We start from the raw sequence: 20,343 nt of genomic DNA, 5'->3' as shown, positions 1-20,343 counted from the left end.
AGTGTAGTTCATATTATTCAATTCCTCATTAACAAATATATATCATATGAACTCATTAATTAATGTGTATGTGACAGGCAATTAGAAGCAAAGCACAAGGAACAAGTGCTAAGAACAAAAACCCCCACCTATTATCTCGTGGTGGGTATAGGAAGCTTGAGGAGAAAATCCTCAAGCAAAAGGCAGATGCTATACCACCATCTCAGAGTGGTAGCCCTCCTCAGCCTCCTTCTCCACCGTCTAGACATGAGAAATGGAAGTTGGCCCGTATGCAACCATCGGGCACCTACTCTTCCGACACTGCACGAGAGATTTCTGAAAAAATTGTAAGTTATCATTGTTCCTAAAATAATGAATATTGTCATTATACATACTACATTAAACTATTTAAAGAATAATGGTGTTTTGTAATGTTACAGGACGCCTTGGTTGAGCAGAGCTCCCAAGGCCAATTCACTCCAGAGGGTCGCCAGGATATTCTTGCTGCTGCAATTGGACGACCTGAGCACCCTGGACGTGTACGTGCTGCAGGTCCTGGAGTAGGCATTACGGATTATTTTGGGAGCTCTTCTCGTCAGCCTTCATATTCGTACAGCGATACACAAAGGATGACAGAAGAGATCACAAAAAAGGTCCGACAAGACCTTATGCAGGAGATCAGGGCCGAGGTGAGGGCTGAATTCCAGATGCTCTACCAGGAGCAGTTTCAGAGCATGCGTCCGATGCAGTCTCCTATAGAGGAACATGTGGTCCCTCCCCCTCCCACAGGTAAACTTAATAAACATTTATGTGCAATTATTTCTATCTCTTGTATAATCTAACATTTACTCTGACAGGGAGAAGCGGCAAAGGAAGTTGTTCCGCATCAGCCATCCCAGAGGATGACATGGACGATGGTAGTCCATGTCTGCTATACATTTTAGAAGAAGATGAGATGGTGCTGGTAGCTCGTGGAACAGAGTTTAGGTCAGCGACTGTATGTCATGGTATGCAACTATTAGAGGATGAGGTGAAGGTATCAGTGGATGAAATGATCATGCCAGATGCCTCGATTCCACTGTCCACGGAAGAGATTTTCACTGTGGAACAAGCATATAAGTCGTTTATCACTTGGCCTAAATTTTTGGTTAAACCAGTTTCTGACCCCTCGGTATGAAATTCTTCTTTAAACTTCTCAATTTTAAAGGTTTTTGATGTCAAAACTTATCTTATCTTTTCATGTAACAACAGACGCAGGAACAACAGAAGATTCCTCTATCTGAGGATGACCCTCTTTCTTCATTGCATCTACTTGCTGACATCCTTGATGATAAGCCTTTGGAGGTTCAGTATGATGCTAATGTATTTGGGCATGGCTCTGAGGTCCCAATATACCTTAATAGCCAAGATGTCCGTGAGCTTGCGTCGGGAACACAAGAGTTGAATATTTCAATTATTCAACTATGGACGATGTAAGTCTATGACCAATTATTTATATATAAAATTGATTTATATATCAAGTATCCTTATATCAAAGTTAATTTTTGATTTCAGGTATATGTCTGGGGTCACTAATAAGTTGGGGCGTTCTGATGATTATGGATTCATTGATCCCCAAGACATTCATGAATCAAATGATTTTGATCATATCAACATGAGAATGATAAGCAATTTTCGAAGAGGCAAGAAAATATACTTTTTGCCTTATATATCCGGGTAAGTGAACTTTGTTAACATAATAATGTTCCATATGTGATTTTAATATTTAATAGTTACGTTATTATGAATTTCAGGCGCCATTGGCAACTTCTTGTTATGTCTGTGCAAGACAACTATGCTTTGTGGTTCTGCTCATTGCACAGGCCTCCTCCCACACAACTCAGACAAGCAATTGATTGGTAAGAACCTCAATGTTTGGACTTTCTTTGTTATATAACTGAATGCTAAAACATTTTTTTATATACAGTTCTATTCCAGCAAGTATGATGATGGACGGGAGATCAATTGTTAAGAGTAGAAAGATTGCTTGGATTTCTCTCAAGGTTTGACATATGCTACCGTCTATACTTTGTTATAATTGTTTTATAACAAATGTTATTCACTAACTATTATCAACTGTGATGATATATTGTAGTGTAACAGACAAAATGGGTCATATGAGTGTGGATACTATGTAATGTATTGGATGACCCATATTGTTCGTTCTCACATCACAAGAAGCTGGGAAACGGTAATATTTAACTTTAACAAATTTTGATTTTTTAACAAATGTTGAATTCATATACACTAATTAAAATGAATTGTCTTTTGCAGAGATTCAAGACTACTACACCAGTTCCTGAGAAGTCACTACTATTCATTAGGAACGCTGCTGCGAAGTATATAGTTAGATTATACAATAGCTCTTAGATTTAGATTTAAACAATGCATTTGATTAGATAGAATTTTCTTAGACTCTCTACTTTATTTGATGTTGAAATACATTTTAACATGTGTTTGTTATGTTGAAATTGAATTTCTGTAAATGTTTTTATATGCAGGTCTGTTTTTGTGGTAGTGGATATCACAAAAACAGACCTGCAATTTTAAAAAACTGCAGGGGAATATGCCGCGGTTCTAACCACAACCGCGGCATATAAGGGGAATATGCCGCGGTTCTAACCACAACCGCGGCATATAGTGCTTATTTTTTTTAAAAAACGAGACATATGGTCGCGGTTCAACCGCGGCATATAGTGCATTTTTAATTTTTTTTTATTTTTTTTTTTTTTAAAAAATGAATTTAGGCAGCGGTTCCCTAGACAACCGCGGCATATTTCTCAGCCTATATACCGCGGTTCGAACCGCGGCATAAAGTGTCTGACTTACTATCGCGGCTGAATATGCCGCGGTTCATGAAACGCGACGTATAGTGAAAATCAACCGCGGTAAAAGCCCCTCGCTGCACTAGTGTAAGTTTCATTGTATTTGCATGTAGTGCATCCGAAAAGCAAAACGGTGTCTCAAGTATCAGAAAAATCATATCTACGTTGGATGCATGGAAAAAGAAGATAAAATAAAATAAAGCAAGAGGAGGAAAGTTGAAAAAGCTGCAATGAATAAAGAAAAGGTTCTTCCAGGTGAAAAAGAGCAGTGATATATATAGTAATGAAGAATATCACTGAGACAATGACTATGCAATGCATGAGCTTCAAATTGGGAACTCCACCAGACAAATTAGGCCGCCCTTTTCTTACTCTATCGGCATTCAATTCAATACCATCATCACAATATACATATTATATATATTTCGTGATATTATAACTACTGTTTAATAGATTAATTTTAACGCACATTAAAAAGATAGAGAAAGTTTTGGAGAATGTACTTAGAATTAAGATTGATTTGGTGGTAAAGATGGAAATGATAATGAGAAAAGGTTTTGGATTTGACTTCTCTACTAATATAATATTAATAATTAATATTTGTTAATAACAAATGAGAATATACATTAGAGAGAATAATTTTTTAAAAACTTTTTTACATATTGAAAAATATACATTGTTTATTTGTTTTTACTTTCTAAAAACATATGGTTGGACATCTCAGGTTTACTAAAAACAAAATGAGTTTATATTATGAACTGATATAAATTTTACTTTTATATAAGGTTAAGTTAGATTTAAAATTCATTTTTTAGTAAATATCTGTTGGGTATATCGAGGAAGAGATTCACTGGAGAGACATAATACCAAATGAGATCTGAGTTCAATCCTACAAAGGATAGATTGACACTACTTTCTACCCAAAACCTTAAGATAATATGAACTTTCATCTTTATATAGTATTTTAATTTCTCATTTCTATCCAATGTGAGACTTAGACTCACTTGAATTCCCAACAATGTCAAAGTTACGAGTGTTTACAATTTATAACTAGATCCAAATATTATCTTTCAAATCGATTTTATAAGGTTGAATTAGATTAAAATTATTTCTTAATAAATTTTTTAATTCAATTTTTATATATTTATATAAAATTTTATTATTAACAATTCGTATTTACAAAAGATTATATGAAGGATAAAAATATAATGAAAGAAAAAGTTAAATAAAATATTATTAAGTATAAAATATTATAAAATGTTATTAAAATAAATAATTTTATGAAGTTGAGTTACTGTTTATTAACCTAATGTTAGAGTCATATTAGTTTTTTAATATATAAATTGATAAAAAAATTATCTTTTAGACATATTTTGTAAAGTTCAATTAGATTTTAAAAAAATTTAAACAAAATTTATAATTCAATTTTTATATATTTATTTAGAGTTTATTGTTATAACTATTTGAAAATATCTATTTAAAAAGGATTTTATGTGATATATATATATATATATATATATATATATATATATATATATATATATATATATTATTATTAATTAGGAAATTAAATAAAATATTACGGAGGAAAATGTTATAAACGAATAAGTTTCACATATAGTGCTATGGAATAATCTTTTATGGTTTATCTTTGTATTTTGAATAATCTACTCATCTTTTGTTAATCAGAATTCGACGTAGCAATCTAGATAAGGAACATTTTCTTTAGGTTTAATAGATTCGGAGATCCTGTTTGTGCATATTTTGAAAGTGCTCAATTAGGTCTCTATTTATGTAAAATTGAGTCAATAATGCCCTTGCCGTTAATTGCTGTGGACGACGTTAAATTTTTTGCGTTGTGGCATGCTGAGGTAGCATTTAATAATGACGTGGCACAGTAACAACTCATTACGGATTTATTTGATTTTAAATTTTTAAAAACTTTAAAATATGGTAAATTTAATAAAAACAAAACGTTATATTTATTTCTGGAAATGAAATTAAAACGTATTAGGATTAAGTTTGGTATTTTGGGGTCAGATTTTGAGTGTGCGAGAAAATTGGGGAAAATAGGGTTTTTCTGTGGATTCATTCTTGTTTGAAATTGGGAGAAAATATGGTTATGGTGAGAAATTAGTTGTGGATGAAGTTTGGTTTTACGATTTTGGCGTCATCTACCGGTGATTTTTCGGTGGAATCGACAAATTGTTAGCGGTAAAGCACTATGGGCAACACCTGAAGCAAAGTCTTCTGAGTTGACTCAAAACCAGCATAGAAACATTACATGGTGTTGGCGGCAGAGGAGGTCGAGGAGTTGGGAGGGGGAGAAGTCAAGGGGGAGAGGGTGGTGAGTGGCGGAAGTGGAAGATGAGAGAGTGGAGGAGAATTTGAGAAAGGTGTTGTGTGGCGTTGGGTTATTACAGTGTAAGGAATAAGGTGGCAGTAGAGAGAGGATAGTACCATTGAGGCAAATTTACAAACATGTGGCGTGCGTGAAGAATTGGTAACCACAGCAGCGACGTCTAGAAGCCAAAACCACCAAAGGAATTGAATAATCCAGTACAAAGATAAATCAACCAATTCACCAGTGAGAGATAAATTATCACAGAAGAAAAATTAGCTCCTTTTTTCCACTTCTTTCTCATCAATAAAAACACACTAAAAGTTCATAAACCCAGAAGCCAAAGCCATAAACAGAAAACACTGTAAGACTGTAAGGCATGTGAGGTGCACTAGGCGGTTGGATTGGGGGATAGGCGTGGATGTAAATGTTGAAGAGGTGGGTGTGGGAGGGTGAGAAGAAAGTTTCCCAGCGAGGGGAGAAAGTAAGGAAGAGGAAGGCGATTCTGGAGGTGGAGGAGAGGTGGGGGGTAGTGTGTGGGGAGGCGGCGCGGCAGAAGAGGGCGAGGGCGTCGACGGAAGAGGGTTATTCAACCATTTTTAGGTTTTCTTCTTCTCTATCTGATGAGATTGTAGACTTGATTGTGGACTTGATTGATTGTGGAAACAAAAATATAGAGAATTTGTTTATTGTTGGATTTAGAATGATTAACACATTTATGAGCTTTGAAATCTCTTCATTTACGAGGACTATATTTATTAAATATAATTTATTTTAAACTTAAAATAAAATAATTTCACGTAATAAGTTGTTACTATGTCACATAGTTAGTAATTGCTACCTCAGTATGCCACAACGCACATTTAACGTCATCCACAGCAATTAACGGCAAGACATTATTGACTCAATTTTACATTAATAAGGACCAAATTGAGCACTTTTAAAATACGAGAATCCTATTGACGCAAATCTGCACATACCTCCGAATCAATTAAACCTTTTCTTTAATATTACTTTCAAATATTTGATTAAAATATTTTATGTACGTAACTTTTCTATTAGAGCAGTGGTTGGAAATTCGAGTTCGAGTTTTGTCTAATAAGTGTATATTGACCGATTCATGTTTGGTTAAGTAGTAAAAAGTTAAAATAAATTAATTAAGTCAAAATTGATTTTATTTTATAACTGAATATATCATGTCAGACCTAAAAAAGAAAGAGAAAAACTCGATCCTAAAATCTTTTATTCTAAACTTCTTAAATCATCCTTTATAAGATGACAATGAAACGTAATTAAAAAACAAATGTTTAAAAGCACCAATTTTATTAATACAATTAAAAAGTTAAGGAAATAATTCTAAATATTATTTATTCGACATTTAGCAGTTTTTTTTTTCATTTTCGTTTTTATTTAACATTATACTAGTAAATAAAGTGGACATCTAATTTATATTTTTCTTGTATGGTTAGATAATCATTTGATGTGTAGTATATGTCCTAACATGACTTCAATATAAAGATACAGTGGTCCATTTTATTAAAGTTTTTTTACGAAAATGATAGTGTAGATATGGTTTTGATTCTCTTAGGTTAAAAGGGTGAAGTTAATAAAGCAAAGAAAGTGAGAATATATAATAAAAGTGAAAACTATATCTTCCGTATGGTTCGAGTTATCTAAGTCTTGTACAATTTTCTCTCGACGTTGTCTGGTTCACGCTCTTTCAATTTTTTTCGTTTGGTCAAGTCTTGTTTAGTCTTCTGTGCACTGACCGGATCGGTAAGTTAAACGCTGTAATAAATGCGTAATTAATGAACTTATCTACCTCTTGTCATTAACTTGTATTTATAGTTTTGGTCGTGAGCTTCAAATTAACAAAATCTTAATCATGACCCAATCCACAGTTCAATCATTCTTAATCCGTATTTTACTTTAATCACGTTCGAAAATTAACCTATCATCGTCCGACCTTAATGTTTATCGAATACCATTTGTCAAAGTTGTCCAGGAATCATCAGTAAACTATAGGTTCATGTGATTATTAATATAGTTTGTGTCTAATAATTTGTTTTTGAAAGGAATGTGTAAAAGTAAGAAATGTTCAGAGAGCACTTAAATTTCTTAAGAAGCCGAAATCAGCATGCTTAGAATTACAGTGAAGGAAAATTATTTGATTAGTGGGCCAATGATGCATTAAATTGTGTGTAATAATAACTGATTTATAGGCATCAAATGCGCTATATAACCTGCTACCAAAATTAATCATTGCTATAGTTTGGAGTCAAATCATGTTTGATCAATCAGATCAACTTCTACTTGCCATGCTCCTCTAAAAAATGTGGCGAAATGTAAATGCCTACTTTCTTATTCCCATTTGCATTCATGCATTCTGTTAAAAATAATAGATATCTTCCTCTAACGGATACGAAATGATAAATCCCATTAATGAATAATATACTAAATAATAAATACTATAAGTATATCCTTTATATATTATAATTTGATTTTATTTATAATCCTAAACATTTTTATTCATGAAATTAAATATTTATAAATAGTTTTAAAATAATTCAGATAATAAAATATTATATATATATATATATATATATATATATATATATATATATATATATATATATATATTGAGTTTAAATTTAATTCATTTTTGTAAAATAAAAATTACTCTCACTTATATAACATATAAATTAATGCTATTTTTAATTAATACACGATTTTCAAGTAAAAAAGTTATTCAATATGAGATACAGGGATGAGTCTCATTAGTATATATTGTTCATTTTTTATTACATATATTGAAATTTTTTATTGAAATAAATTAGAAAGATTAAAAAAGGTCTGATAATTGTATAAGAAACATGACATCATTTCTAACATAAAACTATACCTGACTTCGATACTATACCATTAAAATATTTTATTGAAATAAATGGTGAACCTAATTGTTTTTGAAATATGAGTTGTCTATATATCTTGAGACTTATCTGTTTGTAGTTTTTATTTTTTTTCATATCATTTTGCTTTCCCATTTTTATTAAATATCAAAATTATAAACTCATACTCTTGAATTTTATATTATTTATCTTTATAAATATTATAGAAAAATATAAGATATTCTTTTGAATGTATAGAAAAAAATTGAATTATGATATAAAAAATGTCTTTTTAACAATTTTTTTTTTACAATGTTTTAACAATCATCTATGTGATAGTCTATTTTAAATATACAGAATAGTAACACATTATTTATTGTCAAAAAATTCTTAAAAAAAATTGTTAAAATATGATGGTAGGATATCATATTACACGTTGCTTAAAAAGGAGGGTGGGCTTCCTTCCCCAATATGTATGGAGTACTTTCTAACTAAGAAAACAACTAACAGCTTGCAACAAAAAGGATGAAACAAACACTGATTTCTAGAGAGAAGATCCATCACCACATGCAATAATATTCCAGAATATGGGGATTAGGTATACAACTGGGGTACCTTTGATTAATACATCCTCAATTATTTGTGTTCCATTCATATCAATACAACGACACACACAATGTTTTTATCTCCTTCCAAATTGTCTCTTTTCCACTCTCTTCGCTTTTCAGCAAAACTCCATCTCCAACATGCCATAACATTATTTCATCCATTCAACTTTGTTCCCTTCCTCTCAAACAACATCACCTTATCCACCTTCAATTCGCTCACTCTTTCCGAAACAAAACTCTCATTGCATATTCTTTACTGCTGTTTTTAGGGTTTCTTCCTAAGATTCTTGCATTTTCGAATCCTAAGTTGTTGATAGGATCTTCTGATTAGTGAAAATGATAAAGGGACGGTGGTTGCTAATGTCTACTTCCATTATGAGCATGTGTACAAAGAGAAATATATTTTGCATACTATATACAGAGAGAAGAAAAAGTGAACAAATAGAAAAGATTGTTAAGGATAAAGTTAAAAACCAAAAGAGAAATGAAGACATATATAACAAGCATGATACGAATTTGAATAGTAATATAGGTTAATGTTTTAGTGTATGAGTATGACTGATAATGGAACAGAAATTTTCTGTTAAGAGAAACTCGAAGTAACATGTAACTGAAGTACTTTTATTAACAAGCAATCATGTTAACACTGATGTTTATTTTAACCAAAGTACTTTTTAGTGGAGTCTTTTGTATTTTTTCTGTTAAAAGTTGAATTCTTGTTTAAAGTTCACGATAAATACTATCCAATTATTTTAAATAATTTATATAACTTCCCCCAAATTTTTAATTTTTGATGATTAACAACAAATATATTATAGAAATGTTTGTTTGGTTTATCTTAGCAACTCACTTAAATAGTTTATCTCATTCAAATTTGGTTTAATGTTTTTTTTGAAAAATTAATATTCATTCTAATATTTACTTAATGGTAAAGTTGAAAAGAATGGTAAAAGAGATTCTTCGTTTAATTTTTCTATTAACAATTGGTTTAATGAGTTTAAAAAGAAGAACATAAGAAGTTGTGAATTTATCTAATTTACTAACAATTAACATAGTCTATTGAAAAAAAAATACCTTATTAATTTTTCTAAGATATAACGTGATTTAATTTTTATGTGATTTACTATCCTTATTAATTTATAACAATAGTAATTAATAACATGGCTTAAATTTTCTAATATTTGTGATCCTTTTTCATCCATATTCGTCGGACATAAAAGTCAACTTAATGAAGAAAAAATAAATCATAAAAAAAATTGTAATAGTAAATAGTAGACATTTGGGGCAGACAAAACAATGAATGTGGTCGCAAAAGAGTAGAAGAACTAGCGATATGGAAAGTAGCAATAACGATGGTGTACAAGGAAAGACCAATATGGAGAATTTTCTTAAGGAATTTAGAAGGAAAAAATTGAAAAGAATGAATAAATTGTCCACAAATTAAAATGAGTTTGAAATCTTTCTTATATAATATTAATTTTTATTTATAAAGAAAAATAATTTTCTTCCCTTCTCAAAGTCCTTTAAAAAGAAGACTATTCCAACATAGTCATTGTCATTCACTAACTCAACTCCACTTATGTTAATAATAATCATTAAGCCACTAATTGAGTTGACTAACTGCACCACCACTAACTTTACCACACAACAAATTTTTATCTTCATCCTATTATTTCAGATTTTATTTTTCGAAACGCATTAAATTAATTTTGGAAATTTCCAGTACACACTCTTCTTATTCTGGATAAAATTTTCCAAAAGCTTTGATGTCGTACAGGTAGAAAAATGATAGGGTGCAGAAAAACAAATTGCATTCGAAAAGTTACCGACATCCAAAACACATCTCACAACAAGCCCATATTAGAGAATGGGTAACCTTCGACTATAATGGGCCTAGATGTGGTTCTAGAGGCAAATTATTTTTGGACTTTTTCTTATGCACCCCATCAAATTTCTCTCTGCATCCTATCATTCAAGCTTCTTTTTTCAAAACACGCTAAATCAATTCCGGAAAGAACACTCATCCCCATTTTTTCCGGATAAAATATTCCGGAAATTTTGATGGGATATTGAAAAAAAAATATTGATAAGGTGAGGAAGAAACAGCCTCCTATCTAGACTGATATAAATTTGAAATTTTCAAATAAAATTGTGGGTGTAGAAAGAATTAAGGTAGTTTTTTGGGAGGAAAATAGTTTCTGCACCCATTGTTTCTTCCTATATTCTATAAAGTGCTAGTTAATAGACATTTTCCGTAATCCTTTAAAAAAAAATTGCCAAAACACTTTCAAAGTATTATATATTTTCAAACTAAATTCTAAAATTCTATTTATATTGCAAACTTAATTTTCCGATGACCTATTTACACATTCATCATACTCCCCTAATCTTTCTCCTCTGTTTCTCATAATCCTCTCCTCAATGATGCAGAATTTGGAAAAGTTACTTCGCTGATATGAAAACGTTCCTAAAATAAAATTTCAAAAGCTATTTATGTAAAATTCTACAAAACTAATTATGGAGCACATCTATACCCCTGTTTCAGTAATTAGTGGATTTGAACCAAAATTTATATCTGCTTTGCACTGTTCTGTAAAAAATTTAAGTGCCAATGACAAACTTTAAGAGCTATGTTGAAGAGATATTCTTTACAACTATCATTGACAATCCATCTTTAATTAATAAAACATTTAATCGTGAAAAAAATGTAATTATACTGTTCAGAATGACTAAGATAAATTGATTGTAATTTTCTAAAAATGTGAAATAGCTGTTAACTGATATCAAAGTATCAGCACTCCAGTTGATCTTGGAATTTGTTGAACACCCTTCGAGTGTGCTGTCATGTATAAACCACAAATCCAGAGATTCATAGGTACAAAAGTCAACTTAAACTCTTGGTAGATCAGCAACTTCACCAAATAACCATGCTACAATGCATAGGAAACAAAACAATCACTCTGGTTACCAGTTTCTGAGAGACAATTGAACCATAAAACGCATGCATGCAGCAATCCCTTATGTAACAACTTCAGTTGCATCTTCAGCCACTCAATTCAACGACACAATTGCCCAAATACTTTCTCCATCATAGACCTAACCTAACCCAGTGAACTATGACACTCACACATAACATTTAATTGAGTTATAGCTCTACCATTCATTGGATAAAAGGTGAGTGTCCAGAAAACGTAGGCTGCTTAATAATGCTGTTCTGTGAAATGTATATGGACCATCATAGTGTAACATTTTTAAACCAGTTCTCAAATCAGGGACCCAGAAACAAAATTGTTCTAGAATTTACTGAATACGGTCACAGTTGTCATTATATATAAACTGTCAACCATATATTTGAAGGTTAAACATCTTCATGAAGACAGCACAACCAGGACTTCATGTAAATTCAAACACAATACTACCATGAAATAGCACAATGTTTGTCATTTCTAATGAACTGCAAAATCTTAAATTTCACAGAGTTTTGACTCCATTTAAAAGGAGTATACTCAATAACAAACTAAACATTAAAAGTACTTGGATACACACAGGAACTAATAAACAGAAACAGAGCAACACTTTAAATAAAATTCTGCAATATCCACAAGATAACCAACAAAAATGTACAACCAATTGCAAGAGGCAATAACACCTTAAGAAACAACGAGGCTTAAAGAACTCCCCAATGCTATACGCCAAACCAGAATATCAACCCTAATATCGCCAACAAAACAATTTAACAAAAAAACATTACTAAAATCTCACAATGATATAAATATACCTTACTGTATAAAAAGAAAGGGAGTACCACAAGAATCATTTTCGGCTAATAAACCCATAAAATCAACAAAACATTACACACCAAAGGGTTAACCGATAAACGAAGAACATTTAAAGCCACTTATCCATGTACATAAAAGCTACCATCTTGCTCAAAAAAATTGAAACTTTACAGATACAACGCAAAAAAATGTGTTTATAATAGAACGCAAACACAGCCATTCCCAAAAGAAAGTGTTAGAGTTACGGAAAATTCCCAAAACATAAAAAAAAACGATAAAAAAACGTCTTCAAGAAATTGTAAAAAGGGAAGACAAAAATTAAAAGACTGCGATATATATTTAAATGTTCCAGAAAACAAGAAATGCCATTAAAAAGAACGATCCAAAATATACATCAAGAAAACCCTAACTCTCATAAAAGATCTCAAGAACTGGTAAATTTGGTGACTGCCTTGGTGCCTTCGGAGACGGCGTGCTTGGCAAGCTCACCAGGGAGGACAAGACGAACCGCGGTCTGGATCTCACGGGATGTGATGGTGGGCTTCTTGTTGTAACGGGCCAGTCTGGATGATTCTTGGGCAAGCTTCTCAAAGATATCATTGATGAAGCTGTTCATGATCCCCATTGCCTTGCTGGAGATCCCAATGTCAGGGTGGACCTGCTTGAGGACCTTAAAGATATAGATCTTGTAGGTTTCCACGCTCTTGGCCTTCTTCTTCTTCTTCTTGTCACCGGAGGTGGCATCCTTCGGGATCTTCTTCTCTGCTTTCGTTTTCTCGGCCGGAGCCTTCTCTGCAGGCTTTTTCTCAGCCGGTTTCTTCTCACCCTTGGCCATTGCTTGGTTTAAAATGCTTGAGAGGATATGAAAGGGGATGACAATGCAAAGGTTCAGTGATGAGATCTATCAGAAGCGGTGGAGAGTGGTTTATATAGGAATGAGTCGTGGAAGCTGATTGGTTGGGTTACGGTCACACGGATCGATGACGTGGCAGTATTTTTTTTGCTTTTGGAGGGAGATTTCGGAATCTTGGCATGTTTTCATTTTTTATTTAACTTTACAGTATTTTGTGCTTTATATTGTTTTGGCGGGTTATGATTTTTTCAATATTTTGGGTACGCGGCGGGGCGTTTGCATGTTTGAAAATAAAACTTCAAATGTAAATCAAATCAAACTAGTGTGTATGTCATATGCAGCCCAAATATAATAAGGTTGAGTTACATAATATATATATATATATGTATAAATAGTTAAAAACATTTGATGTGATCAAATTAAAAAAAAATAGTTCATATATCATATGTATTTGTTTATGAGTATTTATTTCTTAAGATGATGAATGAAGATGGACGAAATGGGTCTAAATTAAATATAATTTGTGCGGATGAATTTAGGAAAAATAAAATATTTTCATTTCTATCCTTGCATACACGAAGTGATGAGAAGCGACAGACAATTTAACACTTATACTTTTACTTCAATGTCCATAATTTTTTTTTAAATTCCAACAGTAAAAATATTAATTGTGAAATTAAAACTATTGAAATAATAATAATTATACTTATTATTATTAAACATTATAGATAATTAATAATAATAAATATTATTATATTAATAATAATAACATTAACATTAATTATTATTATTATTAATATTATTATATTATTATTATTATTGATGATAATAATAATAGTCAATAATTACAAATTATTCTATATTAATTTTAACAATCAAGATAAAATTATCATTTAATAATTTTTGTATCTATTATATTGTTCACTAACTTTCACCCACCTTATATACAAATCTTTTTACCACCATAATTTCTTTTCTCAAAACAAATAATCTTATTTTCTCCTTTTTATTCGGTCAAATTTATCCTTTTTACTCTTTTTCAGATATATAGTTAGAAACAAAGACATCATAATAAAAAAATATGCAACAAAATTCTACATAATGCATTATATAGAATAAAATATATTTTAAAACACTGTCTATATCTGACTCGATCCGTTGTCATCCCTACGTGTAAGCTAGAGTTAGAAACTATTTTCTCAAAACATTTTTTTAACAAATGTTCTTGTATGCACAAAAAACATTAAAAACTTAACCCATGAAATAGCTTCAAATATTGTGAGTTGTGAATGTAATAATTTTTCCTATTGTTTCATCCATATAAAATACTAAATTTGTTTTTTCACATTGTCATTTATTTTATCACGTTAAATCAAACCCTGGTTAAAACACTTTCCTTTTCAAATCAAACACTATCTCTCTCTACATATATAAAAATCAAAGTCTTTTAATATATTTAAAAGATCTAATTTTGTGAAACATGACAGAGAATGTGACAATAACTATGGCAATGAAGGTGAGTTTGACGAAAGTGGAGGAAAAAAGGTTTAAGATGACAATGGGGTTAAGGGTTTTTAAGGTTTGTGAAATGTGTTTTGTTTGGATGACGGCTAAGATGAAACTCTTGTGGAAATGAGGCTGAGGTTATTGATGAGGGAGAAGAACTTTGGGGTTGTGAAGAAGAAGGCTCAACACATGGCAATACTAAAATAACCATGTGTAATTGGAGATGTTACATTAGAATGTTGTTTAACATGTTAGAGAAAAATAATATATTGAATAGGAAAAACTATATCTAATAATAAAAAAAATCTAAATTTGAAGATGAGACAAATTTTAATTTTATATTATAATCGAAAAATCAAAAACATGTTTAACTTAATTTTTTTTAACCTTACCCACGGGAAACAACATGTAAATCCACATGCCAGGCATTATGTTGAACAAACCAATAAAATTGGTTTATTATTCTTAATCAAGTCACTAGTTAAAATAAAATCCTCAACTAACATTGTCTTCCTAATTATAAGTTTAATTTTTTAATATTTTTACACTATAAAAGAAATTATAAAACGTTGCGAGTTAATTTATTATATTAAAAAACACAATTTACTTATCTAGGTAATAATGAAATATTTATAACAAATTTTCTCTTCATAATTTCGTCACTCGTAATTTTGATTTTAATATTAATTATTTTATAAAACATTTACCACTAGAATAAAAACAAGTTATACCTTTTTATAAAAACTCAATTATTCATATTAAAAAAATATAGCAAATCACAAATTCATATCTTAACTTAATTTTTCGTCCAACAATTATTCTAACATAGAATAAACCTTCTACCTCAAATTGACCTTCTATCATATTTTTTATCAATTACACAACATTTTTCTCCTGCGTCCAGAAAGAATGATCTTTACCTTTAGATAAATAAAAATACAAAATTGACTCCAAATTTTTATCTTCAATTACGTATGTTAGATTATAAACAAAATAAGGACAGAAAAGTGAAAAAAAAGAGTAAAGTGTAGGAAATTGAAAAAAATATTAAGTAACTATATTTACAAATTTTAAAAATATCATTTTAAAAATGTTTATTTTTCCTTAAAAATAAATTTTGTGAATGGAAAGTGACGAGCCCATTGATGTGTTTGAATGAAGCGGAGATTAATGGTCCAAAACAATGCAGTTGATGAAATTTTATTGGTTAGGTTTACCATACACAGATTGATGACATGGCACTATTTATTATTCGAACGAAAATGAAAGGAACGGCCTGATTAAGAACAGTTGGTGGAATTTAATTGGTGAAGTTTTCTGTACACGGATTGATGACATGAGATTATGGTACCACAAAAATTATTAAATGGTAGATATTTTAATAAGGTTTAATCTCTATTTTCATCCAGAATATTAGGAAGGTCATTTTTTTTTGTGTGTTTTAATTAGGTTTTTATTTTTATAAAACTGAAACAAATAAATTATTACAGTTAAATTGGATCTAACGAGTTACTATATACTTGACATGACACAGTGAACTATATTTTTAATTATTTGATATAAAAGTAATTTAAAATATAAATGTAATAGTTATTTTAATTTTATCCAATTAAAACATTAATTAATTAGTTAAAAGTTCATAAAATATTATATGATTAAAAAATAAGCAAATATAAAAAAAAGACAAATCAACTTGTCAAGTAATTACTGGAATGATGCTTCCTCCACCACTCCATCTTCTCCTTATATCTTTTCAAATTTTTTTAAATTCTAAATTTACCCTTTTTACTTTTTATTTTTTAAAATCCTAATATCAATCTTCTCTCACTACCCCTAGTGTCACTTTCTCTCTTTCTCTTAATTTTCACTTTCGTTAACATCAAATTTGACAAAAAAAGCAAATTCTGCATAGTAGAGAAAATTTGATAGATATTTTTTCTTTTATTTACTTTTTATTTTGTACTCAACAAACATACTTCTATTTTCATTGCACCATTGTAAGCACGGATGTAATTTTAAGCATAAATTTTCAAGTTTGGTTATTTAAGACAAGGTAGTGGGGAAGAAATTTTTAGCAGATTATATTATGTAATCATAATACTTCAAAACTCATCAAAGTTATAAATATTTTAAATTTATATCATGCAAAATTTGCTTTTTCTGTTAAATTGTGTTAGCGGAAGTGAAAATTAAGAGAAAGAAAGAAAGTGATAGTGGGGGGTGTAGGCTTGCTGCTGAGAGTAAAAGGGAAAGTGAAAATGAGGAGATTTTGGAATTAGAGTTTTAAATATAAAAAATAAAATTGGTAAAAATAAAAAATAAAAAAGATAAATTTAGAATTTAAAAAAAATTAAGAATATATAGAAAGAAGATAGGATGGTAGAGGGAACATCACTCATATTACTATGAGAGATTAGCTCAGCCGAACCCAATTTTAATGGTCAAACCCATTTCAACTCGTTTTTGTTGGATCAATGAGAGGTGATATCACTCCCACATTCATCATTGATCATTTATTTACATAGAGCTAAAACTCATGCAAACAAATATTTACAAAATTTGATGAGTTCTTACATATACAGTCAAAATCCACTTATGTCTATACAACAACTAAAAGGATTCAGAATATACTCGTGTCTAAGGTTTTACGTACATATTAATTATATAACTATACTACATATATATACAAAATATCAATTTTCCAATAATTATTAACAAATTTACCATATTTACATCCATGACAAAACAAATAAGAAAATAAACCAATAAAAGAACAAACAAAATGAAATGTTAGCCCCTCTTATTTAAATGTTTAGACTAATAATTTTTCCTTTACTTTAAACTCCTCCCACAAGATATTTCCCAAAACTTCTTCAAAAAATCACTCACATTCTTCGTTAAGAAAACTCTTCATACCTCACTCCCTGAATAGCTTTAATTTACAAATGCTCACCAGCCTAACACATAAATTAATTACTCCCGCTAAGATTCAAACTTGATACCTCCAACCTACCAAACAAGCATTCTAACAATTTGGACTATAACTTCATTACTTCCTTAATCACAATATTTTTTCTAGGATCTCCCAATGTATCTCATTTCTAACCGAAGTCCTCATTCCTTTAAATTTCATTACAAGGACTAAAAAATTTGGTGTAAGACATATTTCACTTTGGTTACTACTTAATGATTCCCCAAGGCTCATGTTCATAGGCCTTTATTCTTGGTGAAGGATGTCCCCGACAATGGCGAATGGTGTTTGGACTTTAAATTCAAAGGTTTACATCTTTCCCTGTAAGAGGATGTCATTATCCACAAATCCAATTTTTTTATTAATTTACTCCAATCAACTAAAATTTATGCTTCAGTGATTAATCAACCAGTAGTAATAACTTAAATAATAAACTCAAATAGCTAATTAGATACAATCAGACAATTAGACCAAACTGGAACGAAATCCTCAATACAATGCTATAATCCCTTTAACTAATCCACAAAATACTCAGATTTTAGAATCTATTTTACCAGGATGGCACATAGCTAAGAAGTGAGAAAACATTATTATTATCAATTTGTGGCCATTTGTAACTGTAAGCAAAAAAGGACCAGGTGTAAAGTCAGTAAAAACCTAATTGTATTTCCTTGAATATTCTTGTCACACAGATACTATTCAAACCCTAATAATTGGCGACACAATCAAGAGCTGGTGAATTTTGTAACAGCCTTGGTGCCTTCGGAGACGGCATGCTTGGCAAGCTCACCAGGAAGGACAAGACGAACAGCGGTCTGGATCTCACGGGAAGTGATGGTGGGCTTCTTGTTGTAACGGGCCAGTCTGGATGATTCTTGAGCAAGCTTCTCAAAGATATCATTGATGAAGCTGTTCATGATCCCCATTGCCTTGCTGGAGACCCCAATGTCAGGGTGAACCTGCTTGAGGACCTTGAAGATATAGATCTTGTAGGTTTCCACGCTCTTGGCCTTCCTCTTCTTCTTCTTGTCTCCAGAGGTAGCATCTTTTGGAATCTTCTTCTCAGCCTTCGTTTTCTCTGCTGGAGCCTTCTCTGCAGGCTTTTTCTCTGCGGATTTCTTCTCACCCTTGGCCATGGATTTCTTAGAGAAGGGTTGATGAAATTCAGTTCAACACAAGACAGGGAATGTGAAATATGAATGATATGGCTTGTAGAAAGGAGCGGTTTATATAGGAATAGTGGATGGAAGCTGATTGGTTGGATTTACATTGCACGGATCCATGACGTGGCAGAATGAGTTTTCGTTTTGGAGGGAGATTTTTGAATCCCGGGTTTTATGTTTTCCGTATGTGGGTGGCCTGCGTGTTTGAGAAGGTAATTTCAATTTGGGCCAAAGTGGATGAGTTTTTAACTTAGGCCGAAGTGAATGAGTCTCAGGGTAGGGTGTTGCTCCCTCCACTACCATTTCTTACTCTCTCTACCTCCTCAATTTATCTTATTTCTAAAATTATTTTTCTTGTTTTAACTTTTTTACTTTTTATCTTTTGAGATTCTTTTAACATATTTCAAAATCCTAATTTACCTCTCACTTTCACTCCTGCGCCAGCTGTATCCATCACCACACCACATCTTTCACTCTCTTTCTCTTTCCATCTTCGTTCAAGGTTTTGTTCAAGGTTTTTTCTTCCTTCTCTTTCTTTTTCTTTCAACCTTCTCTTCCTCACTTTCCTTTCTCTTTGCTTCCTTTCATTGTTGGTGTTGATTCCTAGTGTGGAGAAGCGTAGAGGAGTAACGTAGATCTAGCGGTAGATTTGGTTTTTCATCTCCATCTCAGGTTAGTTTAAATCTGTATATCTATTTATCATGTGTTGTTGTTGTGCTTGGTTGTTTTTGAGAGCCGTAAAGGCCAAAACGGATGCGGGATATCCGTTTGGCCTTAAACGGATGTCGACATTCGTTTCACCTTAAACGGATGTTGACATCCGCTGAAGGATGACATTCGTTTAAATCTTTATTTTGGAGTTTATTGATTACGCACATGAACGAAGCACCACTGTAACCTTCGAGCACCACCACCCCACCAAGACCGAGTCCTGCTGGATCAATTCCTTCCACCACCACCAACCTTTGCAATCTCCCACGCACACCACGTAATGAAATTCTATCGCAGTCTCACACAACACGACGAATGAGAGGAAGAAGTTCAACTTTAAAGAGAAAAAAGAGATTGTGTGTTTGCCACTGCATGTTGGAGTATCAGGTATATGTCACTAAAATGGGTTGGGAGTGGAAAAAAAATTCAAAAATATAAGGGGTGATGGTGTAGGAGCAATACCCATTTTCCGAATTTATTTTTATTTAGATTTAGATACTAATGAAAAAATAATATTATGTCTATTGTAGTGTACGGCTTTTGGTAATTTTATCCAATTCTAATTTGTTATTTAGGCATGGTATGTTTGCTTACATCAACCAATTTAAAGACTAAATGTAAAGAAAAGTTATTATTATAAAGATTGAATTCTGAAATTATTTACTAGTATTTTGCATTGT

The 20,343-nt window shown here is 31.3% G+C and overlaps 2 protein-coding genes across 2 annotated transcripts; one reads left to right on the top strand and one right to left on the bottom strand.

The window, feature by feature from the left end:
* Window positions 1-1,036: 1,036 nt before the first annotated feature.
* LOC128195788 (uncharacterized) lies at window positions 1,037-2,450 on the top strand. Its single transcript, XM_052874460.1, has 7 exons — window positions 1,037-1,150; window positions 1,231-1,451; window positions 1,534-1,695; window positions 1,773-1,877; window positions 1,946-2,021; window positions 2,114-2,209; window positions 2,293-2,450. The coding sequence occupies exons 1-7, from the start codon at window positions 1,037-1,039 to the stop codon at window positions 2,386-2,388; spliced, it is 870 nt and encodes a 289-aa protein (XP_052730420.1). The 3' UTR covers window positions 2,389-2,450.
* A 10,433-nt stretch (window positions 2,451-12,883) lies between these two features.
* Window positions 12,884-18,997, bottom strand: LOC108321970 (histone H2B.10). Its single transcript, XM_017553895.2, has 3 exons — window positions 18,523-18,997; window positions 15,699-15,712; window positions 12,884-13,285 (listed from the first exon to the last, which is right to left on the bottom strand). The coding sequence occupies exons 1-3, from the start codon at window positions 18,923-18,925 to the stop codon at window positions 12,884-12,886; spliced, it is 819 nt and encodes a 272-aa protein (XP_017409384.2). The 5' UTR covers window positions 18,926-18,997.
* Between the last annotated feature and the right edge of the window lie 1,346 nt (window positions 18,998-20,343).

The sequence above is a fragment of the Vigna angularis genome, chromosome 3 (genome assembly GCF_016808095.1).
Source record: "Vigna angularis cultivar LongXiaoDou No.4 chromosome 3, ASM1680809v1, whole genome shotgun sequence".
NCBI classification, from domain to species: domain Eukaryota; kingdom Viridiplantae; phylum Streptophyta; class Magnoliopsida; order Fabales; family Fabaceae; genus Vigna; species Vigna angularis.
The sequence above is the reverse complement of the archived record's forward strand: the minus strand, read 5'-3'. Positions and strand labels throughout refer to the sequence as shown.

Excerpts from the sequence above, each read along its gene's own strand:
- LOC128195788 (XM_052874460.1), top strand. The coding sequence starts at position 1,037 with ATGCCAGATGCCTCGATTCCACTGTCCACGGAAGAGATTTTCACTGTG. Across the intron at positions 1,696-1,772 it reads TTTTTGCCTTATATATCCGG|GCGCCATTGGCAACTTCTTG; the intron begins GTAAGTGAACTT and ends TATGAATTTCAG. Across the intron at positions 2,210-2,292 it reads TCACAAGAAGCTGGGAAACG|AGATTCAAGACTACTACACC; the intron begins GTAATATTTAAC and ends TGTCTTTTGCAG.
- LOC108321970 (XM_017553895.2), bottom strand. The coding sequence starts at position 18,925 with ATGGCCAAGGGTGAGAAGAAATCCGCAGAGAAAAAGCCTGCAGAGAAG.